The 26,625-nt window shown below is 37.3% G+C and overlaps 1 protein-coding gene across 2 annotated transcripts in view; it reads left to right on the top strand.

Annotated features, from left to right (window-relative positions):
* The window catches only part of MMEL1 (membrane metalloendopeptidase like 1), a 40,676-nt gene extending 17,073 nt beyond the window's left edge, over nucleotides 1–23,603 (top strand). Inside the window, exons 4-25 of one of the 2 annotated variants that reach the window (XM_089502087.1) lie at nucleotides 520–539; nucleotides 1,993–2,024; nucleotides 2,237–2,398; nucleotides 2,952–3,032; nucleotides 4,868–4,963; nucleotides 5,515–5,633; nucleotides 7,058–7,123; nucleotides 8,631–8,765; nucleotides 9,106–9,195; nucleotides 9,782–9,918; nucleotides 10,324–10,417; nucleotides 10,849–10,977; nucleotides 11,623–11,721; nucleotides 12,922–13,005; nucleotides 13,887–13,990; nucleotides 16,428–16,486; nucleotides 17,955–18,074; nucleotides 18,367–18,500; nucleotides 18,937–19,002; nucleotides 19,868–19,963; nucleotides 22,473–22,549; nucleotides 23,504–23,603. In XM_089502087.1, the coding sequence (XP_089358213.1) occupies nucleotides 520–539; nucleotides 1,993–2,024; nucleotides 2,237–2,398; nucleotides 2,952–3,032; nucleotides 4,868–4,963; nucleotides 5,515–5,633; nucleotides 7,058–7,123; nucleotides 8,631–8,765; nucleotides 9,106–9,195; nucleotides 9,782–9,918; nucleotides 10,324–10,417; nucleotides 10,849–10,977; nucleotides 11,623–11,721; nucleotides 12,922–13,005; nucleotides 13,887–13,990; nucleotides 16,428–16,486; nucleotides 17,955–18,074; nucleotides 18,367–18,500; nucleotides 18,937–19,002; nucleotides 19,868–19,963; nucleotides 22,473–22,549; nucleotides 23,504–23,603 (2,100 nt within the window). Of the gene's footprint in view, nucleotides 1–519; nucleotides 540–1,988; nucleotides 2,025–2,236; nucleotides 2,399–2,951; nucleotides 3,033–4,867; nucleotides 4,964–5,514; nucleotides 5,634–7,057; nucleotides 7,124–8,630; nucleotides 8,766–9,105; nucleotides 9,196–9,781; nucleotides 9,919–10,323; nucleotides 10,418–10,848; nucleotides 10,978–11,622; nucleotides 11,722–12,921; nucleotides 13,006–13,886; nucleotides 13,991–16,427; nucleotides 16,487–17,954; nucleotides 18,075–18,366; nucleotides 18,501–18,936; nucleotides 19,003–19,867; nucleotides 19,964–22,472; nucleotides 22,550–23,503 lie in introns of both variants that reach the window. The other variant, XM_089502088.1, reaches the window with a different exon arrangement.
* Nucleotides 23,604–26,625: the final 3,022 nt, after the last annotated feature.

Here is a 26,625-nt window from a genome sequence, read left to right as displayed (position 1 = left end):
AACGGCGCCAGGCTATGGTCAGCTGTACACTGGAACGTGTCCAAAGGAATAGCTAGAATAAAACATCGCCATAGAACGCCAAGTACGAATGGCGTACTGCCTCAAAACTAAAAACCACAAAAAATACAAAATATTAACAAATATAAATAACAATTGTGATTAATGTGGTGTTAAGCCGCATGCAGTGTCTGATAGCCATCAATATGCGTTGTTTCGTTGTGATAAGAATAGAACATTCTGTAGTCAGGACAGCGATGGTATCTTTACAGAACTTTGGAATCTGTTTTGCTGACCACACAGACATCTGTTTCAATAGCCTACAAATTATATTTTATTTTGCACTTTGTCATGTTTATTTCTCACGAGAAATAAGCCCTCGTGACATGTACTCTAGTATAGTATTTATATCATCTCATTTTTGTTGACAGCAAGGAAATACGTTAGCAAAAAAAAAAACCTCAATGACCACCGTGTTTGCAATGGAATTTAGATATTTTACTTGGATTGCGAAAGTATTAGTATGAGGGTAACAGATTCAAGTTACTGGTCAACCCTGATGCTATTTTTCTCTGGAATAACTATAATCAGTACTCTATTTGGGAGAAGGGAACATTTGGTTTTTAGTTTGTTGCTAAAACATGAGGGTTTTTCTGAAACAATGCACATTAAAAAAACATTCCGATAAATTAACTTTCAGATTGAAACCGTGTTCTTATTGTCTTCCCAAAATGTTAATTTTATAAGGAATCGATCCATATAATGTTACAAAGAAAGCTATAAAATGTCCACATTGATATATTTATTATGTTTCCTCTTCTGCTAAATTAGCACTAAATTAAAATGTATCACTTATCACATTGTGGAAGAGACCAGGCTTTTGAATCAGCATGTGAAATAAACCTTTGTATTTTAACTAATAGCCTCTTCTCAGGGCGATGAAATGGGTCAGTTGGGGACATCCTTGTAACAACCATTTACATTGCAGAGGTCTTCTCCTGACACAGACCTTCATGGCACAGACCTCAATATACTTTCACTTACCGCACATTGATAAGCCTCTTAAGGCAGAGTATTAGGAAATGCTTTTATGTCCCAACTCTCCTGCCGAAAAAAAGACATGCTGAACGAAAAAAAGAGTCCCTCTACTTAAGGGGTTGGTTGGGGGAACTGCGCTGAATCTAGCCTAGGGCACAGAAACCAGGAGTTCATGAGGCCACATAACTTTTACGATTAGGAACAATGCCCATTTTACTTGTTGCCTTGCGCCATATGACTGCATTCTTGTTCTAGAAACAGTTGAGTGCAAGAATGTTCCCCAAACTATTATTCTAGGCCAGGTATATGGAAAGCCATTGATCCCGGACCCGGAGACATCTCAGGAGTACAAAACTAAACCTGTTTCACTTCTCAGTGATGCACAATGGTAGCTGATTGCGTGTTATCTTACAATTGTAACAGGATTATATCGTGAGTGGCGACAGGGTTCCACACCCCTTCATTAGACCTTATTGTATTGTAGAAATTTCTTCCTAGGAGATTTTGAACAAATCCTGAAATAATACATCACTATATTCTGCTATTCTAGTTTGGCTTCCTGCCCCTGTATTTGTTTTCAATACATTTTTGTTTAATATATTTCGTTCATAATTTAAATTAGGTTCCTTGTGATCTGCGGTGTTGCAAAAGCAGCCAACATATCATAGAATAAGGTTTTAAAGTTTTATGGCAGTTATGTTTTTCAGAGAAGTGTTATATATATTATATACAGCATTCAAAGTAATATGAATGGTATAAAATATATGAATTACTTAATATTAATTAATAATATTAATTAGATAAAATATAATTCAAACTATAAAATAAATGTCTAAGATTGCTCAAAAAAAAATCTAACAAGGATCCGTAATCATAATTAAATGTGATATTTTAATATGAACTTGAACTTTATCACACTAACTTTTGATTTTGTATTTGTTTTCTTATTTCAGAAAGTGTATGCACAACAACAGGATGTGTCACAGCGGGTGTGTAAGCTTTTTTCACAATATAGTGATATAAGATATTGTAATATTAGAGTTTTGTATTTAATTATGTGTTCCGTATTATGATTTGGGGTGGAATAGTTAAATATGTATACTTTTCCAATCCTTTTATAACTGATAAAAGCCTGTTTCACTTATTATTTGGTTTGGGCAACATATGGATTGAAATGTTTCTTATCCTAATCTGTCCGTAGCTGCACGAATCATTCAGAATATGGACCCAAGTATCGAGCCCTGCACCGATTTTTACCAATATGCTTGTGGTGGTTGGTTAAACAAACATGTTATCCCAGAAACCAGTTCCAGATACAGTATCTTTGATATACTTCGAGATGAGATGGAGATCATTCTAAAAGGTATTCCATTAAATGTAATTTATGTCACTGGATAGATTTTTTAAATCTGTTTGTATATTTCTACAGTTAGCTTCCGGAACCATTGCCAATCCCTTTCAACAAGCAGGAGCATCAAACCTTTTTCTTTAAACCCAACAGGTCGTTTTAACAATTTACCTAAAAAAAAACCTCAGTTGACTTTTATAAGAGATACAGTTGACTTCTATAAAAAAATAACATCTTAAAAACTTACACCAAAGTAATCCAGTAGGATGTGGTGTCCACTCATAAAGGAAATATCGTACCTTAAAATACATTTTAAGCAGTCTATTAATAACTACATAGACGATATGGCTTACAAATGAACATCTTCAAAAGATGTTGTAGTACCTTAACCACAATGGGGTTTGCTCACTGAACGCTTTTTATTCGGTATATTATAATATTTATGTGGGTATGTGGCAAGGGAAAACTCAAATACTTCTATGCTTGTTTATACCTCAGTTTTTACTTTTGGATGTCTTCTAAAAAAACATTATGTTGTTTTTAACATCATTAATCGCTATATTTTAAGGTTTGCTGGAGATGCCAGAGCAAGAAGACCGTGACGCCTTCAAAAAAGCCAAAATTTTATACAAATCATGCATGAATGAAAGTAAGTAATAAACTTAACACAAGTACTATGACGGTTATGGGTAATATAGCTGACTCAATTCTGTGCACACACAGAAATTTGTAGAATAATCCAACATAATATCTTCATAGACAGCATCACCCCAGTGGCTGATCCAGAGCCTGGCCTCGGGAGGGGCACTCACACTAACATACCCAGACACTTACACACACTAACATAAACGATCACACACAGATTGACATAACCAGACACACACTAACATACCCAGACACACATGCTAACTTAACCAGACACACACACTACCATAACCAGACACACACATCCCCAAACATACACACACTAACATAATCAGATACAAAAAGAAACCCAGACAGACACACATCCCCAGACACACACACTAGCACAGTCAGACACACATACACACATCCTAAATACCCAGACATACACAGCCAGACATACACACTAACATAACCAGACACAAATACAGATACCCAGACACTAATGTTAACATACCCAGAAACCTAAACTTGGGACATACCTCTTTATTCCTACCCATGAAGCATGCTGCCAGCAATTGCCCTGTACCCCCCAGATCCGCCCATGCATCACACATGTTGACCCATGAAATAGGTTCTTCCCTTAACACAAGTTAATGTGTCAATAAGTCGTCAGATATGTTGCATCTTTCTAAGGTTAAAGAATGCCTAGTGTATTTTAGCTATAAATAAATTTTTAATGTTGTATCAACTTCATTTGAACTTGACATTTTAAATACCACATTTGGCCAATTCTGCAGTACGAGTTAACACAGTGTTTACATATTTCATAATTGGGCTTCTTGCCTTAGTTTGCATTCTACAATAAAGTTACTTTGGGAATACGTGGGTGTATTGTTGGAGTTAGTCAATGTCAGCTAATACTGACTGTTCATCACTTTAACCACAGAAAACAACAATGTACTACATCCAACCCAATATATATAGCCTTCCACCTCTAAATGTTTCAGATCTCAGAGGATCACAAACCACAGCTCGGTTGGTTAAGAAAATTTTGGTTCATTTGGAAGCAAAAAATAAAAATCATAGCACTGAAAGATACCAAAGTTATATTAGTTTGTAATGTTTTCTTGGAGATTTGTTCACTGTCAGTATTTGTTTACTACCTGATCAGGTAATGTAGGATTAGGGGTATATATTACAAAGCGCTTCCTCCCAGTTTATTCTGTTACCCCCTGCCCCAAAACCCAATGATAGAAAGGAAGTCCTTCCTTTATTTATTTATTTATTTATTGTGGGGAACATAATTTTTGTGACTTTTAGGAGAGTTCATGCAAATTAACATCAAACGTGTGTGCCCTCACATGCCCTCACCAGAAACTCTCAAAGTTTAACGTTGCATTCTCTCACATGTTACGAGTATTAGCATGTGAGAACAAGGGACTAAAGTTGAGTCTGTTCAGTCTAGTTAACATTTAACCCGATCACTCTGCCTTTTAGTGACTAGTCCCTCATGAGGAATGTTCCCTAAACATAGAATTTATGGTACTGCTTTAAGTACCTGAAAACTCTGCAGTGCACTGTGCTCCAACTTGTGAATTCTATCAGCCCCAGGATCTAAAGTTCTTGATTTGCATCATGTGGGTCCCCAGAATTCCATCACTGTCTCCAACATGTTTTTTCTTCTGTTTAAATGAGTTAATAATGTCAATAATTAAGGAGTGCATGCATTTGCAGCAGACCCATAGAATGCAGTTTCATGGACCCAGTGGTTACATGTATGTGATCAAAAAGATTATGTGGCACATGTTTTTGTATTTTGTAAGATTGCTTTTGATGATTCCTCTGCTTTTATTCCAGGTCTCATTGAACATAGAGACTCATTACCTCTGTTAGAACTATTAGCCATGGTTGGAGATTGGCCAGTTGCTTCTGCAGACTGGAATCTTACCAAAGGTAATAGTGAATATTTATTATTATATTAAATATTCAAGCAGAAAGAAAACATTGATATTAAAACTTATTTTCATTGATGTCCTGAAAACAGTGCAATTATACAACATAATTGTAATGTAATAATAAATAATATTTCATTTTGATCTAGTTCTGGGGGAGCAATTCTATGTGGAAATATGAAATACAGAATGTGTAATGTATAAAAACAAAAATAGAAGTTTTGTTTAAGGTGAACAATAACTTAATGGTACAACTTAAGTTTATTAAATAGTAAAATCACTCGGGTCATGAAAAATAAAAGTTTTAAGATGGTTGTAATATATATGATGATTAAACAGAAGGGAAAGTGATGAAAAGCCTTTTGTAGGCACTGCAGATATTTAAAGTTATATTCTGTTACGTGTCATGCACGAGTAATTTATGGTCATTTGTTTTATTTTTAATGGCAATGAAAATAGCTTAGCAAAGCAAATGACTGATTTTTTAGTGTTATTGTTTAGTGTTATTGCAGATATTTTTTCCTAAACAATTGTTCTCATTCATTTTAACAGAGTCCGGTTGGAGCTTGGAGGAAAAGCTGTCACTTTTAAACTTCAAGTTCAACAAAAGAGTCCTTGTTGATATCTTTGTTTGGAACGATGATCGGGAGTCCAGCAAGAATATCATTTATGTGCGGAAAATATATTATTTTTACTTGTTTTTCACCCCAGATATTTACCAACTTGTTAGAAAAGGTCCAAAGCCTTTGAAGGTTGAGCTGTGGGAGTAAATGGGCTATGGGGTCTGTCCATCAGAGCCTTTGCGGGCAGTAGGGATCATGGGGTTTGTGCTGTTACAGCCTAGACCTTTATCACAGCTCCCATATGGCCACCTTGAGGCACAGTTGATCTTAGTGCTACAAGTTGGCTAGACAGGTAAGGTAGGCAGGTGGTTCCACACCTCCACACCTCTAACCATGCCTTGAAGCCCTGCCTTTACCCGCCAACAAAAGTATCTCAATTTATACACCTGAAATACCCCGCTAGTTTGTGATAAATTCACTCTTAACCTTCTGATTTCATTCATGTGGACATGTGGGGCTCCAAAAATATTTTAACCTGGGATATATGCAGGGCCGGCCCGACAATGGAGCCGAGTGGGGCAACCGCTCCAGGCGGCACTTTTGAAGGGGCGGCACTTTGCCGGCCCAAGCCCTTTTTTTTTTTTTAAAGCGAAAGAGAGAGAAAGGGGCGCCGAGTGGTTTTCGCTTACCAAGCTGTCAGTACCCGCTCGGTGCCCCTCTCTCTCTCCTCTGCGGCGAGTCTTCCTGTTCGGTCTCGGTGCCGGCTTGTAATGCTGAGTGCCGGAAGATTACCTCATTTCCGGCATTACAAGCCGGCACCGAGACCGAACAGGGAGACTCGCCGCAGGACTGCTGAAAGGTAAGTACAAGGGGGGGTAGGGGTAGATAATAGGGAGGGAGAGGAAGGGTAGATAATAGGGAGGGAGAGGAAGGGTAGATAAGGGGGGGGGGCGGCGGCATTTTAAAATTCGCCCCAAGCGGCATTTTGCTTTGGGCCGGCCCTGGATATATGTACAGCCCTAACTATAGGGGTTTTAGGAATGGTAGGAATTAATGACCATAGGAATAAAGGTTCAGTTAAGTGTTATATCCTACATGAGTTTCAGACTCACTGCTTGTAATGCATAATCGTGCAGACTAGGCACATGTACATTTGGTCTAGGTCCCTATGAAGCAGAAACGATACTCCTTAAATGGTTAATGTAACATTTTCCTTCTGTAATAAATAGCCATGGGAACATTAAACCTCTGCCATACTCATGGAAATCATTTATTTTAAATGTCTCATTATAGTACGAGCTCTCAAAAAAAAAAAGGAGAAAAACTAAAAGTGAAAATAACTGTAATCAGCTTTGTTTACTGAACGTTTGTACATTTGACTGTTTCAATGCCATTGCAGGGAATTTAGGAACTTTTATGTTCAGTTTTAGAGGTACTATGCCAAGAGTCGATCGAAACAAATCAAACTATTTAATGTAACAATTGACTTAAAGGCTGCGATCTTCACTTGAATCATTTTGTCTTTTTTTTAGATTGACCAGCCAAGTCTTGGAATGCCTTCTCGGGATTATTATTTCAATCGTGGAAACTATCAAAGGGTAAGTCGATTTGTGGGGAAAAAAGGCATTAAATGCACATTAATCACTAGGAGACTGAGTTTAAGGACTAAACTCGCACTTGGACCAGACCCAGGGCAACCAATTGACTTAAGATTCCAAAATATTGAACAACTCACCTGTGGATTGATCTTAAAATGATTTAGATCTTATCTGAAGTTTGCAAGAGATTCCAAAGAGTCTACATTGTGAGAAGGAATGAGTTGAAAATCTCAAGAAAACTGTCTATGTTTATATCATTTCCCAATTCTACAATACTTTTTTGCTTGGATTTTTTTGAGAAAAACAGAAATATTTGCAATAAATGACTCTAGCTTTGAAATACTAGCCAATGACCTCATGTGGAAGCCACATGCATTGTTTTTCCATTAAAAAACAGTGTTCTGTTTTATGCAGTTTATGGGCCTCGGTATTTGAATTGATGTATTTTGCATGTAATGTTTAGGTAGTTATAGACGTAAAGTTCTGATTTTTATTAACTATGAATTGCCCAGATGTGCGGGAAAAAAATATATGTTTTCAAGGAACAGATTTTATTTGAACCATACCTAGGAACCTCTCAGGATGGGTTCCCCGGGGGTCTCACCCATCTGCTTCTAATGAAAGAGGGTGTTTTACGTAATTTTAGAAATTTTAGGTGTGGGTCTAAAATCACTAGCAGAAAAGTTACTAAATTGTCATAAGGCAACAGATATACCATCTTTCCCATTGCTTTCTATGTACATGAATCTACCAGGTAGCGCTAAACGGTATCATGGGTTGGTATCCTCTGGAATCTCAGAAACTATTATGAAAAATGGAAGGTTTGGGAGAGAACGTCTACTAATTCCCTATTCTCCAAAGTATACTTTATCTGATGCGACCTTGAGTTGATACATCAAAACTTTCCAACTTCAATTATTTGTAAATTCCCATCAATTTGGAAGCTGAACATACATCAGAGGGAATAATACATCGCGCTCCTTAAACCGGGCGTCCTCGCTTATTCTCAGTTTCCTGTTATTTATGTGACTCCGTAATTTGGATTGGGCTCGGCTGGACACCAGGAACATCCCTACCGTGAACAGTTTCAGGTTATAAAGAAAGATTTTGTTCCGACTCCAGCCCTGGTTTGATAGCCATCTCTTCAAATTGTTATCTCGCAAAAAGAAATAATTATACAAAACAAAATGTACAAAGCAAACAAATTTTATGTATTATTTTCCTTTTGGAAAATGGAATATGCCGCGATAAAAATGTTTATATGTAGCATAAAAGAAAGAAGAGCTCCCAGTGTAATAATATTTATTAAAAATAGAAAAAAAAAAAGAATGAAAGTCACCCGCACATTAAACATATAATAGAATTTAATTTTAACCAAAGATGAAATTATTGCTAAATAGTCTTATTGCCAATCCAGGTCTAATTATAGCTGTGAGAGAGTTTTTGTTGGTTTTTCTGGATTATAAAAATTGTTCTATTTTACTTTGTGATTTTTTTTTTTTTTTAGATAAGGGAAGCTTACCTGCAGTTTATGATTACCATTGCAAAAATGGTACGTGAGGACAAGAACTTGACGAAAGACGACAGCTTTGTTCAAGAAGAAATGACCCGTGTGATGGATCTGGAAACAGACATAGCAAAGGTAAGCGTTGATCCTATATATTTGAAATCTCTCTCGGAAATAGAACGATTAATGTTTAATGCAAGACTGTCAACATCCAGTCTAAAAACAAGTCGTATTTTTATATTAATAGAAAGATAGATAGATGGATAGATAGATAGATAGAAAGAGATAGATATAGATAGATAGATGATAGATAGATAGATAGATAGATAGATATAGATAGATAGATAGATAGATAGATAGATAGATAGATAGATAGATAGATTGCTCGATACATAGATAGTTACATAGATAGATAGAACGATACAGAAAATGTGCAAAAAAAAAATTTACATTTTATTCTTAATTTTTTTTTCAGGCAACAGCCCCGTCAGAGGAACGCAATGATGTCACCTTGTTGTATAACAAGATGACCCTTGTCGAGTTCCAGCAAAAATTTGCACTAGATGTAAATCATCCTCATAATTTGTTACACTTCAAATATATGTATATTTGATTTGCATTTTTGAGTCATGTGTATTGATCTGTGAATTCTGGTAAATAGTGCATTATTCTATTGAAATGTCTATATCAAGGTCACAAAAAGCCCTATAATAACATAGAACCAACTGGACGTACAAATCCCTGGCTAAGTGATCCTTTGGTAAACATACTAAATATTGTCAATATAGCTGCATCTGTTAAAATATTTTGCGCATTGGTTTTGATTGATACAAAATCGGTGTCTATCATAATGCATTTTGCAAATATTTAGAATTATTTAAATTCTGAGGCATCAGACATATGTAATGCCCAGCCCTTCATTGTACAAGATAATTAAAGGCCAGTTTTTAATGTTTAAAAAATTATTTTTTTCGACATAAAGTAGTTTAATTTGAGTACCTGTTTTACATGATGGTCTAAAAAAAAAGTGGATACATCAATAAACTGATACTATACTAACAATAACAGTGTGTGATACAATGTAATTGTAGAACATTTCCGTTTAAAAGAAAATATTCTACATTTTGTAAAATATGTTTTCTTTCCAATAGGATTTCAACTGGACCGGTTTCGTACAAGGAGTTATGGCCTCTGTAAATATTCAGCTCCACTCAGACGAGGAAGTGGTAGTTTATGGGGCTCCTTATTTACATCAACTAAGAACTATTCTATCCAACTATTCAGCCAGGTAAGGAGTCTTGAATAATTTATGAAAAATATGGATGAATCTGCCTTTTGCAACCTGTTGATTAATAATTGGACTTCCCAAATTAGAATTGAAGTAATTTAAATATTGTACACATTTCGGTGAGTTGAGTCGGTTTTTAATCTTTTATATTTAATATTTATACTTTAATATGGTTAGCATGTTTGCTTGTTTTTATTTTTTTGGGCTTGAATCATTAATAGTGGTAAAGAAATAGAAATAAGAAGCGTAGCCTTTCTTCACCACATCAACTGATCTAAAACTCTATCATGTGGCTAATATAAAAGTATTTTTTTTTTCATGGTGAAAAAGTTAGTTTTCTCCAGTATTACTTTAGAATGTGTACAGTGTTTCTTACAGTTCTACACTTTCATTGTATTTTCTCAGCACTCTACAAAATTACCTTGTGTGGCGACTTGTTATTGACCGAGTCAGCAGCTTAAGCAGACGTTACAAAGATGCTCGGGCGAATTACAGGAAGGTATTATGGGGTTTTTTATGGATAAAATGCCAATTTGTAGGCCTATGTGGTAGTTTAATATTGGACCAGAATGTTCTGCAAATTCAATATCGATTGATGCTGAGTACACACTCACTTTGTAGAACTTTAAATCAGAACCACAACCAAACTGGGTGGGAAGTCCTCTCCGTCTGGAAAAGAAGAGCAGCTTTCAATGCATTCTGTATCAAACTGCAAAAGTTCCAAATTGCAGAGCATTCCAGAGTAGTTTAGCTGCCAACTCAAGCCAGGTTGAGTTTTTTTTTGTTACCAAGGATTGTTAACATGGAGTCTTTTTAGTTCAACTCATCTCATAGACCAAATAATCCTGGCGATTGAATCTATTCCATATTAGCACTTCCTAATATTTCCTGATGGATGCTTCGGCCATAATTGATATAATTCCTTCACAGGCACTGTATGGAACAACACTAGAAGAGGCTCGATGGAGGGAATGTGTGAGCTATGTTAACAGCAACATGGAGAATGCCGTAGGAGCCATGTATGTCAAAGAAACATTTGCTGGTGAGAGTAAGAGAATGGTGCGTATCTTTTAAATTCCCATGGTATTCATTCATAAATGTATATTTTTGTATAACACAGGGGCAAACTGGCAGCTTTCACGCCAGATGAACCAAATGACAAGTGACTTTCCAATAAGGTCAATACACATTGAGCAGGTTTTCCCCAACAAGCAGCATCCAATAAAATGGTCTCCAGGGAAGTAGAACATAGAGAAGAGATTCACTACTGATGGAACGTCTTCTGAAAAGCTGTGTTTTACTCTATAGACACCACCTTTGGCCAAATACAGAACTGAACATACAGAACTGAACATACAGAACTAAAAATAATAGCACCAAGAACCAATACTTGGGAAAATCATTTAAGTGGGAAAGTCTTCACAGACCAACCCCAACCACTGTATATTGTAAAAATAATGTTCCTCGTAAGGGTCAGGAAAGGGGTATGGCCAGAATGAGGGGGACAAGGCTAACCATGCACAGGGGGTTCTAGTCCCAGAGAGTAAAGGTGAGTTTCACTTGGAGACTCTGGGTGAAACCTGTTAACTCCCTAGATCTGCCCATGATGCCTCCAGACATTTCATGTAGTATGTATCAAATGTAACAACTGTCAACCAAAATAATCTCTAGATTATCTTTATTGTTTGCTCGTGATTCTTCCAGATCAGCGACCTCATAAATAAAGTCCGTGAAGTATTTATAGAGACCCTGGATGAACTGCAGTGGATGGATGGGATGTCTAAGGAAAAAGCCCAAGAAAAAGCAAGTAAAACAGAGTCTGTTTGTGGCTTGGGGCAATTGCAGAATTTCTAGACATAGAAACATTGTATCTAACATCAGATAAGGTCCTCTTGACCAGGGGCGGGCTGGGGCGGGGGGCAGGGGGGCAATTGCCCCCCAGGCCGCCCGAAATATAATCTAAACGGCCGCTGGGTGCTGATGCCGCTGGCCGGCACTACTTTAATACTTTTTTTTAAAACTTAATATGGCAAGCCGGATCGGCTATTAAATAAAAAAAATAGTATTAAAGCAGCGCTGGCCAGCGGCATCAGCACCCAGCGGCCGTATGCGATGGCCGCCAAGTGATGGGAGCAGTGTGAGGGGTGAAAGCTCCGCCCCCTCGCACTCACCTTTCACCCCTCACGCTGCTCCCATCACTATGCGGCCATCAGATTGTTGGAAATCGAATCTAAACGGCCCCTGGGTGCTGATGCTGCCGGCCGGCGCTACTTTAATACTTTATTTATTTATTTTTAATATGGCAAGCCGATCCGGCATATTAAATAAATAAAAAAAAAGGATCAAAGTAGCTCCGGCCGGTGGCATCAGCACCCAGTGGCCGTTTAGATAAGTTTTCCAGCAGTCTGATGGCCGCATAGTGATTGGAGCAGCGTGAGGGGTGAAAGGTGAGTGCGAGGGGGCGGAGCCACTTCACTTGACTTGCCCCCCAGGCCTTAGGCTGCCAGCCCTCCCCTGCTCTTGACCCATGAAGTCTTCCAGTTCTCTCTTATTGAAATAGAAAGACAAAGCTTGGGGCTAATTGCCCACTAAACTGGATTAGGGTTTTACAGCGGTGGATATGATAAAGGTGTGTGGGGCTGAAAGCTGAATGCATGCAATTGCAGGTTACTGAATACCGATGTAGATCTCTGATAGAACTTCTAAAAAAAAGTTGTTTCTGCTATAAAAGTGCTAAAATTAGAGGTTTAGCATAAGGGATAAGGTAATGATAAGAGAGGCAATCAACAGAAATATTCTGTAGGTTACATTATGTGATTTCCAAAGCATCAAATATATGGTAGAAAGCACAACAAAATTAAAGCCCAATAATAATGTTATTGTTCATGTTATATAATGAATATCATGGTGAAATAAACTCTCTAGCTATCACTGATACAATTAAACCATGCAACATTTTACAGAACACGTGTGCAAAGCTGACGTATTTGTGTCACCTTCTAGGCAACAGCCATTAAGGAGCAAATTGGGTACCCCGACTATATTTTGGAAGATCAAAATGATAAGTTGGATCAGGAGTCTGCAGCAGTGAGTTAACGTTTGTCAAAATTGTAAAATTGCATTATTATTGTTTCTTGGAATTTTACTGTGCCTGCAATATATGTATTTTGATTATTTTTTCTATTTTTTTGCAATAATTGTGTATTTGAACCGCCCCAGGGGCTATATTTAATGCCAAAGTACTTGTGGACCATACATTTTTATTTCATCCCATGGAGCTTGAAATTTTTTTTAAATTATTCGTGTAAAGTGCTTTTCAAAATAGTGTTTACACAATAAAATATTGTAACCTGCCTCTGTAATTCCAAATGTTTTAACCTAGTTGATTGAGCTAATCAAACAAAGCAAATTAATTAGGAATCAACACTAAAAAAAAAACTGATAAAACCAATAAATAAATAATTTTCATTTCGATGTTCTTTTCATCCTACTTTTTAGAGGGAAGAATATAAAGTCAATTTTATTATTTCTTACACAGCGTTAAAATGCTGTTATTTTAAGGTGGAAAAAAAATAAATAAAAAGTTATTCTTGATTTTAGGGGGGAAAAAAACAGCACTCGGGGGAAAGAAGGACAATTTACGCTAAAATCAAAAGGTTCTAAAATTGCTTTGATTGTCATTTCATTTGATACCTGGAGTTCGCCTGATCTTGCAGAGGTCAGGAAAATGCGAGGGCTTTCTTTTGATTTGCAGCCTCTCAAGCGGCCCTTATGACAGCTCTAAGCAGCTCCTTGGGATGCTTTTATAGCTACTGGAAGGTCACAGCATAATTGCAGTGCTTCTAATAAATCAAACTGATTTAAAGTCAGCTTGACAAAAGTAATGGCTTTCGAAAAAAAAAACAGCACAATTCGTCTAGCGGAGAGCATAAAATACAGCGTGTGTAACAGTATGCTTCTTCTTACAGCTAAACTTCAGCGAGCACCAGTACTTTGAAAATATATTGGAGATTTTAAGGGCCGGAGCACAAAAAAGCCTTAAAAAATTAAGAGAACCGGTTGATCAAGACGCGTAAGTACTCCGGTCTCACGACGTAACTGCGGACAGGAGAATTTGTCATGAAATAGTATTCCAAGTTCATTTGGCTGGTACATAGTAGGTGGTAGATTTACATAGTAGTCATAAATAGGCATGTATGGTATCGGCGACAGCTGCGCCCTTTTTAAATTAAAAACAGTGAGGTCTATTCACTAACGAGGGTGCTTGCATGAGAATTGAACATGAACTCTCTGACATCGATATGCATTATCAAGGACAATCCTCGGTGAGCTTCCATGTAAGATGGTCTGAGCTGTAATGATCGTTAATGTTAATAGGTAATACGAGAGATTTCTTAAACTTGTTTTATTGGTTTAACTAATCGTTTTTCAAACAAGCTCAGCACTTTGTGCAAGAGAAGCTCATTGTGTTCCCTGTTGATAATGTATAGAATCGAAATAGTCAGCTATCCTTCAAGCTAGCCTTTATAGAATGATTTATTCCATATATTGTAACAGGTATTGTCCCTGTTGGTTTCCAGTTCTGTAAGACACCAACTATGAGGGTTTAGTGATCATACTTCAAGACGAAAAGCCATTAATACCTTTCCAATCAATAGTTCAGTCAATGCTTTAAAAAAAGTGCAGTCACCCACTTAATTTCCAGTGCATTCCACAGATTTACAGCCCTCACTGTAAAGAAAGAAAGTTAGTCTTTTGTTATCTGCTCTGTTCTTTTAATCTCTGTCTGAATGATTTGAAATCCAAATACAGTGACTGTCAGTTAGTATAGGTAGTTATTATAGGCAGTCATTATGGAGTGTTAAAAAGTTATCGGGATGATGTCTCTCTATAGGTTATAAATGGCAAGCAGGTAAGACGGTGTATTCAACAATCGGGAGCTCTTGTTTAGATTAAAGCACCATCAGAGAAACGTGTATAAACTTTATAAGCTGTATAGTTGTGTTTTGACTTCACGTAGTTACACATGGTATCCACAAATAACTCCTGGACATTTAGGGAGTGTTCAGGGAAGCCTCACGCACACTTTATTTGGCAATAACAAAAGGTCGGAAATACTTGGACATGAATTGAGATCCTGATAAATACCATCTTGAAGGGTAAATAAACTACACCCAGATGGTTGTCTTGGTTGACATAAAAGATGTTAAGGTGTTTAATAAACAGTCTAAATTCATATAAATGATTAATATGCATCTAAAGCTAAAAGAATCTAATTTCTGCCAAGAAAACAAAGTGATTAATGATTCACAAAATGTATAAAAATGGGATCAAAAGTTACAATTAGGTTTGAGAGCAGCTACTCACAAAATCATGCAAATCAGGACTGAATTCTGCATTCAAAACAAAAGATTTGGTTATTTGGTCAGCTTGGGTTGTTTTAATAAATACATTTACAGCTCTCAACTAACAAAACTCCAAACAGCAACTTGTAAATTCAGCTTGTTAATCAAGTTCCTTGTGCGAGTCAGAAGCCTATTTGGTCATCAAGTAGGTAGGACTATTGAGTTTAACAAGGTTTTGGGTCAAGTCACCTGCTTTTGAAGAAGTTGGGTTCATTTTTGAGCTAAAACAATTCTTAATCTTTACTCACGTGGAATTAGCTCGAATTTCTGTGAACAGAGCACGTTCATATGCTTCTCAACACAAATCTATGGGAGTTGGCAGCCTCATCAACTTTTACTATAGTCAAGTTAGCAGCCTCGTTGATTTTAACAGAGAAGGTGGACATTTTCAGTCAATGGAATTGACCTGGGCTTTAAACTAAACAGAATCCAAAATCTTTTTCCAACAGAACCCTGATCATTCTGTGCAGAATCCCTAATTGTTTTTATCTGAATGCAGTAACAGCTGGTAACTGTTCGACTACATGTTCCTTCTGTGTGTAGCTGTTCTCTGCAGTTCTCCGTGATGAAATTATTACGGTTACATGGTTCCAGATGCCATGTAATCTGTCCAAGTTAAAGTGTTGAGCCTTTGAAACATAGAAACATAGACTATGCCAGCAGACCCATTCACTCCATCTAGTTTGCCTATTTTTCCCCAGATATTGAGACCTTAATCAGTTCTTGGTCTTGTTTTATATTGAGGATATATGGAACTATGTTCAAGTAACCTAATTATAAAAGTATCCACATGTTTTTCTGGTCTAGACACAATACACAATTTCCAGTTATGTCAAAACGGCTGCCTTGCTTGTGATTGTTAAAAATAAAACATATATTGTATTTGATTGTTACTGCATTGTTGTCTTTTATATTTTTTTTTGGTGCTGCCTGATATCTGCAATAAATACATTTCTGAAACCGTATGCCATATGTATCGATTAAAGATTATAGGATTAACAATAAGGATTGTTGTTATTATTAATAATCACCATAATACTTATTATTATTAACATATTATTCTGCATTAAACTGTTTGTTCTTGTTAATTTCTTTATACGTTAGTTGGATTATTGGAGCTGCAGTGGCCGATGCCTTTTACTCACCAAACCGAAACCAAATAGGCAAGTAAAAAGTAAATTTAATTTACTTTCTTGATGTGGATTCCATAATAATACATAATTCTTAAGATTGGTGATACATTTTACATCTTTTAACATTTTTTTTATTTTTTTTTAAAAAAGAACTTTCACATGGTGAAGAAAGGCTCTGTTTTAGGGTTTTCTTCGCTAAATTGTGATTTTAGCCAGTAATCTAATATTGGTGTTCTCTCAAAAAACTTATGAGAAAAGCCCACACAATGCACATGGCCCGTACTAAAGATATGATGTATGTCCTGACATCATGAATTGTCACATGACATTATGCAGCATGATACTCATGACTTATATATTGGTGGAAGGTCAGCATCAGTAAAAATAGGTAACCCACGCCACCTGGCACTGGCCCACCTGGCCTTTGTCTGGTTTGCCAGATGGCCAGTGCGGACCTGGACCACAAAGTTGCATCAGAGGGGTCTACTGGTCAAGTATGATTTGCACCTACGAAGCTTTCTACATGCAACGTTTTACTAGGAGAGATATTGCTGAAAAAATGATACAAACATTCTGTTAAATTAAAGGGGGGAAGAGATTTAGCCCACACAGCATTTTCTCTCTTTTGAAAATTCCGTTTTCAATTAAAAAGCTATTTTAAGCTCATAGGGAGGCTTTTGCTATTAGAGGGACGTATTGTTTTTAATTCCACATGGGACATGTCCTCTTTTATTACCTTAAGTAGCAATTAGTTTAAATATTTCTTTGTGAGTTTTTTTTAAAGACAAAACACTTTGCTAAATATAGTATTGGTGTCTTATAAATCTGACCTATGATAGCAGATGAAACATACACAGCATGCAGTATTTTAAGTTAACCCTTAATATACAATTCGTCTAAAAAAAAAAGATTTGGTTGAAAATTGGAATCGTACTTAACATTTGAGATACTAATTTTCCTTGAGCATGCTTTCTAATTTCTAATGTCCTGACACCGGGACGTTTAACTGTATGTTGTTGTATGTAGGTCCTCTTCCAATGCCTTTGGTTTTAGGAAAGCCAGAAGACTGCCAGGATGGGTCCAGCATATTTTAGACAGTCGGGAACATTTCAGCGGGACTCTCTTAGAGACTCCAAACTCACCTCAATGGATAGACCCAGTGGGGTTTTTATAGAAAGCCTTAATTCCCAATTTTACCTTTTGGGCAATTATCCATTAAGCATTGAATTTCCTAGGTTTCCTTGAGTCTAATTCTTCAAGTGTTTGCTCAATCTACAGAGCTCGGCTCAGATGTGGATACATTAAGAGACACCAAAGAGTTAGTAAATTAACTTAGATGATTAACTTTTTAGTGTCTTTCTTACACATAAGGAAAGAAGGGTATTCTGTTTGGAAGCGCTCTACAATGTTCAATCTAAATTAAGTCTTCTGTGTCTCACTTTACATCCTCATGGCAAAGAAAATTGATCTGACTTTATACAAATTCTGTATTTCACAGTCTTTCCTGCCGGCATCCTTCAGCCTCCATTTTTCAGTAAACATCAGCCGCAAGCCTTAAACTTTGGTGGCATCGGAATGGTTATTGGGCATGAAATCACCCACGGATTTGATGATAATGGTAATCTTTTTAAGATAAAGCAGTTTAAAACCTTTAATTCATTTTCCATGAATCAAAGGTTATACAGAAAGAAATAGAATGGCGGGGTTAAATAATAGTTTTAGCCAAATAATAGTAGTAACAAAATGTGGTGGTTTCTATATATATATAATTTATATGTACAATTTTAAAATGTTTTTTTTTTTTTGTTAACCATTAATATTATGACGAACTTATATCATCGATGTAATGGTGCCGGCACCATTCACAGGACACGATTAAAGTTATAAATGGTTTCTTTATCCCGAAACAGGGCGAAATTTTGACAAGGATGGTAACATGTTTGACTGGTGGAGCAACTTCTCTGCGATGCATTTCAAGGACCAGTCACGGTGCATGGTGTATCAGTATGGGAACTACACTTGGGAACTGGCCGGAGGGCAAAATGTAAGCATTAATATGAGATTTGTGCCGGGTGTACATTAATGCACAAAAAACATTGTCTTTTATTTTACCCTATGAAAAAATATTTTATAAAAAATAAATAGTTATTAAATAAGAGATAACAATCGTCACAGCCTCTTAATTTCCTGAATGGTACACTTCATCAATAAGAGCTGCAATTACAACCACAGAATTGGGATTGTAATTCCTCCCCAAATTGAGCCTCCTCTGGGGAAAGAGTTTGCTCGGAGATGGTACCGGGTAATTAAATCACAGGTTTTGCCCAAAATAGCTTAATAATAAGCATGGGGGGAATCAGAGTTATCAATACAAGGAGCAATTCAAGGCTAAACTTGTGCAGCAAGTATTAAATAATACATAAATAATATACCGTACTTAACGTGGCTATTGGCATTAACCACTTGTTTTCCATTTTCAGGTCAGTGGCATCATTACATTAGGGGAGAACATTGCGGATAACGGAGGAGTCAGACAGGCATACAAGGTATAATATCTCATTCTTCGATAGGTAGAGGTGTATGATCGAAGTGTAATCATCATTAATGGTCTCAGTAGCTTAAAAGAGACAGATTTTTAATTCAGTCGCTGCTCCAGTTCTTCATGACTTTTAGTTACAGTGTCCTTTCACCTTAGCGCTCTCTCCCTTTCTCTCTCTCTCTCTCTCTCTCTCTCTCTTCTCTCTCTCTCTGTCTATCTCACTTCTTATTTTTCTACCTTTCTGCTTTGAGTAACTTTATTTACATAAATATCTCCCAAGTGACCCTTTTAGGACCCAAATCTATTTGTTCCTCTTTCATAACAGCTCAGAATGTTTTATAGAAAAAAAACTAAAATTGGGAACAAATTAAACATACATTTGGCTCCTAGCACATTTTTGGAGAGCTGTTATGTATTGTGAATGATATAGGGCTTTATAACTAGACTTTGCCCGCTGTGCCAGCCCTTCGACTGGCTCCCATTATCTTTCAGAATGTAACTTCTTACCTACAGAGCCCTAAACAACTCTTCACCCCTATAGCTCCACTCTCCTCCATTATCGCTTCTTCCAACTTCTTCTGCAGGACTTTATCTGTGATTCTTCCTATTAGTTAAGCACAAAAACCAACCTGTTCAGAGAAGCTTACAATCTATCCTAGCCTTTACAAAGAGACCATCTGCCCCCCCACCTTTCAGATCTCCAGACCACTTCTTCAGGTGGCGCTCCCTTCTGTTTCATTCCCCCTCAACCTTTGCAAGGACAGGGTGATTGTAAGCTCACACGCGCCGAGCCCTTTACTCCTTCTGTAGCAGAATACCTTAGCGTGCGTTACATGCATTGTCTATTGTGCATTTCTCCTGTTACATTTCAGGCGTATTTAAAATGGGTGGAAAGGAATGGAAAGGAGCCAAAACTACCTGGCCTGGACCTGACCTACAAGCAGCTTTTTTTCCTGAATTTTGCACAGGTAAATATATCTGCTGGCAAAGGTACCATGAAACTTAAAATATGCCACCATTATCTAGATCAGCTCCATGTAGCAACATTTGTGAGGACTTTTCACTTCATTACCTAGGTCATACAGTATAACTCAGTTTTCTAACTTTAACTTATATGAGAAGGGATCAGGTCTGACCACAATTATAAGTGGCCCACATGCTGATGTCCCTCCGGGCTCCCTTCATAAATATCACCTTATAGCATGTTAAGAAGACTGGGACCCATCCCACTGCGGCTAGTCGTCTATGTCTAAATCACAAGTTATACACAGGACATAATTACACAGTATTCTATTGGAATACTGCGTCTCAAGTCAAAAAAGAACGTAATTGTAATTCCCAAACATACTAAACATTGCGGCCAATTGTAAAATAACTATTGGCTGCCAAATTGCATCAGCCCAGCTCTCATTAAGTGACTGAGATGCAATTCTTGCTTACGGTGGTATTTCATTTGCAAAACAAGCCGAGTAACCTACGTTAAAGCTTTCAAAGATATATGACAAAAAAGAATGTATCTCCTCGTCAAGCAGAGGCAATCGGTGGGGGCTTGGCATATTGTTGGTTGTCGAAACTTGTTGGCTTGGGCAGTAAATGAACATAGTCTAGAAGTGCTGATGATTAAAGAGTCCAAATGCTTCATCAGCTTTAATCAACCCGGTCATTTTTCTTCTAGTTTTGGAAATTTAAAAAAAGACTAAAATGCCAAACAATTATACTTCTGCTTAATAAATATATCCCACAGTGCTGTGTAGTGGGATTGGAGAGAAAGCATTGTAAGGGAGGGATGCTCCTGCAATAAATCTTTATCTTAAATCGGGGGGAAAAAATTTAAATTTACATTTTGTGACCCCAATCAATGTAAAAACAACTCAAAAGTTGAACTCCGCCAAGTTTCATGGAGTTGGACGGCTCATAGAAGCTACAACATGTTTTCATTGAGACTTAACAAGATGCACCTAGATGACCTTTTCAGCTTGGAAATTAATACACACAAAAACATGAGTGTAACGTGTCGCCGTGTGTATCCAGCAGGCGGCCGCACACGCCATTCACCTGCCACTGCTTCTGGTGCAAGCGGCAAGGGCAGATTATATTTCCCAGTCTGTTCTTGGACTCTAATGTGTTCATTTAACCTTAATTGACAATCTTGGTATATTGCTGTGACTGTGTATTATTGTATCAATATACGAGCAAATTCAACTTCAAGCATATAATATGCCTGAAGAAGAAACCTATGTGGTCTCCAAAGCTTGCAATCCATTACACTTCAGTGAGCAAGTAATGGCATCTTCTTTACCGAATTTGCCATTGAAAGATTATTTGAATAAATTAAAAATGATAAGAACTTGCAAAGAGATTAAGCTAATCACAAAATAAATGTTCATGTCAAACATATTTAGCACAAGATGAGTTAGGCTAGGTTTCCACTTGTTTTTTTTTAGCTAAAAACGCCCATAATAACGCCAATAGCGCCACCTGGCGTTTTTTTAGTGAAAAAACGCAGCAGCCAGATGTTAGCTGTTCTTCAATAGGAAATCGCAGAATGCCATATCCACTTGGCGTTTTTTTGTTCGGCGTTTTTTCAGTCCTCTTTGCCGTTTTTCTGCTTTTTTGGGCTCTGTGGCAGTTTTTCAAAATCGCAGCATGTTGACACTCTGGCGTTTTTTGCAAGGAAATCTTGGCGTTTTTCTCCAATAGAAGTCTATGGGAGAGAAAAAACGCCATGAAAAAGCCATGTGGGTTTATTGCCTTGGCGTTTTTTATGGCGTTTTTTCCACAGTTACAATGCAGAGGATGGACCCAGTATCTGTGTGTCCTACGAGAAATAGGCTGGAAACAAACAGTTTCACACAAAACAAAGTTCATATTGAATTCTACACCATTTGGAACAAACATGCCATTACAAACAAACATACGCGACACATCAACTGGATCCTGCGTGCCAAAAGCAACAGCAAACAATTTGCACCATCATTTGGGGCCAATCTTCCTAGAGGAGCAGACATTCGGAATAAAGCATGCCTTACAAACCACAGAAAAGTGACAAAAGGGTCCGCCGGGGCGTTTAAGTAGAACTCTACCAAGGAAATGACATCAGGGGGCAGATACTTGCCATTTATCCTAATCCCTTTTAGCTGGGTGAAACTTCTAACTTGTAAAGGCTGGAAAAACTGCCTAAGGTCAAAAAAAGCAATTTCCACAGAAAGGCTAAAACGCCAGAAAAAACTCCAGAAAAAAACGCCAAAACGCAGAAAAATGCAGTGGCAGTTTTCTTGGCGTTTTTCATCAAGAAAAAAAACGCAGGACAAAAACCCAAGTGGAAACCTAGCCTTATGGTGATTTTAGAGTTTACGCCGAGATTAAAAAGAAAAAACTCATAAAAACTGTCTGAAGATCATCTGTGCCGGTTAATAGGATGATTCTGTAGTCCGACAGTATTCGGTACTGAGAAATAATGAACGATTTTGTACCTAGGTGTGGTGTGGATCATACAGACCGGAATATGCCAGACACTCCATAAAGACAGATGTTCATAGTCCGTTCAAATACAGGTGAGTGTAAAACACAAAACATTTTCCGTTTTCTGTACACGATGGGTTGTGTGTCCCAATTTATAATATGTATAAAATTCAGGCAGTAATAGAGCATGTGGCAAACACATTGTATGTAACAAAAAAAATAATATTCAGTGTTTGAGTCTGTTGATGCCAGCACATATCATACAAAACATATGAGATGTTCAAACAAGAACGGACAACAGCTTCATAGTCTGTCCTACGGTGCGTCCCCACTTGGGGCATCTCAAGCGTTAGCTGTCTTGGCCATTACAGAAAAAAAACTCCATCAAAGTATCAGTCTGATCCTGCCACAAGGGCAGAACCGAAACGTGAGGCAAATCTCCCCTACACAAGGGGACCAACAAACAAAGACGTACGTTCGGCCTTCGTGGCCTCGTCAGTGGGGTGCGTCCCTGATGCCAGGACGTCTTCTTTTACTGACTTGGAATCCGTGAGGCAGGGTTTCAAGCAAATACATCATGAATCAACACACACTCTTTATTCGGTATAAGGCAACCCTTGATTTCTTAAAATATGCAGAATTTATGCAGAAATCACCATACGAGTGGAATCAGTGATGTCCCAGCCTTTGGGGTTGCCCTATCCCAAGTACAATAAAAGGTGCTGCGGGAGCGCATAAATATGATGTCATATCGTGATGCATCGTGTCTTATAATGGAGTCTATGGCATTTATGTCCATAGCGTAAACTGGCCGGTGGGGGAGATCAACGATCTCCCTTCTAACCGGCTCACAATGCATCAGTTGGAGCAGAAATATGACTAATGGAGGTCAAGATAATTTGGATATTTAATAGAATTTTCGTTTTACCTGTATGCAACATGTGTAATTTTCCTACAGCTTTATCACATATTTTATTCTTACCTTAAACAACAAACCTATGCCAACCGTAAGATAAAGTCTACGTTCTTTATTTTTTTTTTTACAGAGTTATGGGGTCCCTACAAAACTTTGAGGCGTTTGCAGAAGAATTTAACTGCAAGAAGGGTACAAAGATGAATCCCGTAGAGAAATGCCGAGTTTGGTAGAGAGAAGGAGGCTTAAGGTGGTCTTTAAAATCACTCTGAAAATGTCTGCTGGCCTGGCTTACACATATTGAACAGTTCTAGCCAATTATGTGCCTGGTGTTTTCTTGTCCAGATCAGAGCTCTGGTGAGTGTTACAAAGCCAGGGTTAAGAAGCGACAGGTCTGCTGTTTTAGGATTCAGCTAAAAAACAGGAGCAAGAGGCAACTCAGTATGCTATGTTTGTCTCTGCCATCAAACGCTGTAAAAAGGACTGTTTTTAATGGCTTGACTGTTACAAAAATACCGCCATCAGGTTCCAAAAAAAAAAAACAAGTTTTAAAAGGATGTATTTTTCAGCAGATCTCCCTTTTATTAAATGTTATACGTCTGTGGCCAACACTTCGTTGAAGTTTCCAGTGCGCCTCTTATTATTATTAACAACGCAAACATTACATTTACATTAAATTGAAAATAATTTACCAAACTGTTCAGGCCTCGGATTCCAGTAGTTGCGTTTTTTTTGCTGTGACGGGGAAAAGTTGAATGTATCAGCGGAAAAAATAAATCACATAATTTTATATGATTCTTATTAAATGTGTTATATAACTAGATGAAAACAAGTAGGGAATGCCTACGTAGCAAGACAATCTTGCATATTTTTTTTTGTATTAAAAATGTATAAAACCACATATTAAAAAAACAAAAAACCTATTTTCCCATATATCTTTATGATCTTTAAAGTTTTTTTGTTGTAGAATATATTATAAGATACTTTGATCGTGATCATGTAATTATGTGAACACTTTTTTTGCTGCAAGTAGATCTGAAATAGCCTAGTACACCAAGAGAGCATGGTTCTATTGTATTACACACAAATTGTAATTTATCCCCTGCAAAGCTTTTTGTGAGATTGTTAAAATACATAGTTCAATATAATAAATTATAATTGCTTCATTACTTTGTATTTGTGTTTAAAAATATAAATTCACTGACATTACGTTAAGCACGTTTTCTGATTCTTTTTTATATTATAAGGCATACAACACTTGTATTATAATTATTATTGTTATTATTATTATTATTATTATATTTTATTTTATTTATATAGCACCTCCATACATTCAAAAGGACTGACAAAACTAGAACTGACAGACTAAGACGAACTGATACATTAGATAAAGAGGGCTCGGCTCGCAAGCTCACACTCTTTACATTATATATTGCAATGCATTTGTTTAATGAATGCTAGTTTAATTCTGTGAACAATGAAAATCACTATATATACAAAATTGACAATAACATTGATACGCGTTGAGACAAACTGGTACAGAAGGAGAAGGGGGCTCTTCTCTTGCAAGCTATTAGAGGTTCCAACATAAATTAACTCATCGTGGGATCCAGTATAATAGTTTAATTTCCTTGGAGATTTAGCCACCATAATCACAGTATTTTTGTAAAAAGGTTAACGGATTGCAAAAGCACGGGCACCTAAGAAATCGAACAAGTAAAACGTATTCAAACCCTATGTTTAAGTTGCACTTTTTCTAAGAGTTTCCCATGTTATCAATGGCGGGTATAGTTGGGGCTTGTGTCACCCCCCCAGGTTTTATTTATTATCATATAATGCATGGGGTGAGGGAGAAAAGGATCATTGGCTTGTTTAATATTTCTTTTTCAAATGTTATTTTAAGTAATTATTTGGGAGGATTGATATTTTGCAAGTTTCAGACAAGGGCAACAATGTTCCAGTTTGCTTTTTGCCAGAAACAACAATGAATATTTTGAAAATAATGACACAAAGTATTACATTTTGCAGAAGAAGAAAAGAAAGGTTTATATTTTGTCTTTTATTTTTTTAGCATAAATGCTGGAAATTCATTTTGTGGTTTTAATTGACTGAATATGACAAAGGGAGTACCTATGTAATTGTTACCAAAGTAGTAAAAAAAAAAAAAAGTACAAATTGAGTTCCCAGAAATCATTTTTTTGGTTCAGGAAAATGTAAAACATTGAAATCATCCACCAATTTTGCCGGAAAGTTTCCCAATAGTTTCCCAATTTAGTAATATCAGGTTATCTTTATAATAAGCATATAATAATGATGTTTTTATGGGGGTTGCTGCCCTAGGTCTGGCCCAAAGCTGCACTCCCTTCCTACGATTTCACAAAGGTCATTTCCATTCCTCACTATTCCTACACCGACGTTCTCTAAGTAAAAGCACCCCAAGTGATAAATGTATCACAAGTTTGATATTATTAAAAGATGAAAGGCTCTGTTTGCTTCTCCCTGGGTACATGCTGTCTCTGGGGGAGAACACACACATGAAAGTAAAATTTACTTTTTTTCCCCCCCGAATTGCAACCTAGGAAAGACTGCAAACTCTCTGATTTCCAGATTGATGAGGTCACAACGGAAATGCATTGCTCAGTGCCAGTGCCGCTAGGTTGATCTGAAACCTGATGGCAAGGAACACCAATGAGTTGGAAGTCCAACAAATTCAAAAAGTCCATTAAGGGAAGAGATAAAGCTGTAGTCAGACCATCCGGGGTCGGGGCAGGCAGCACAATATCACAGGTCCAGACAGTAAGCCAAGAGTTAATAAAGCAGGACTCCACAGCGGGGGTCAGGATCACAGAACCAGAAGAACTGGCAGTGAGCTGCGAACATTCTGGGGATTTATAGCCCCAGCTGCTTGGGACTGCCCCTGTTGCTGGGGAAACAAAGGTGGGTCTTCCCCAATCATTATTGAAGATCCTGGGAATGTGGGAGTGTCTCCCCAGCCTCCAGTTCTATGAATCCTTTAGGGGCATGCTCACTTAATAGTGCGCACATTGGTAAGGGGCCAGTGGCTCCATCCCGGCTGCCCTGCTGGCACAAGGAGGCACCCAGGAACCAACCCCTAGGAGTGAAAGGTAGGGGCCACGACAGACACGACTCTGGGCACCGTGACAATTGCAAACACTCCATCGTTATCTGGTTTAAACATAAAGTCACATATACCTGTTTTAAATATTTTTTATGTTTTTTATTTTCTGTTGGAAT

Source organism: Sceloporus occidentalis, unplaced genomic scaffold (assembly GCF_023333645.1).
Source record: "Sceloporus occidentalis isolate IW3139 unplaced genomic scaffold, rSceOcc1.0.p SCAF_193, whole genome shotgun sequence".
NCBI lineage: Eukaryota > Metazoa > Chordata > Lepidosauria > Squamata > Phrynosomatidae > Sceloporus > Sceloporus occidentalis.
The sequence above is the reverse complement of the archived record's forward strand: the minus strand, read 5'-3'. Positions and strand labels throughout refer to the sequence as shown.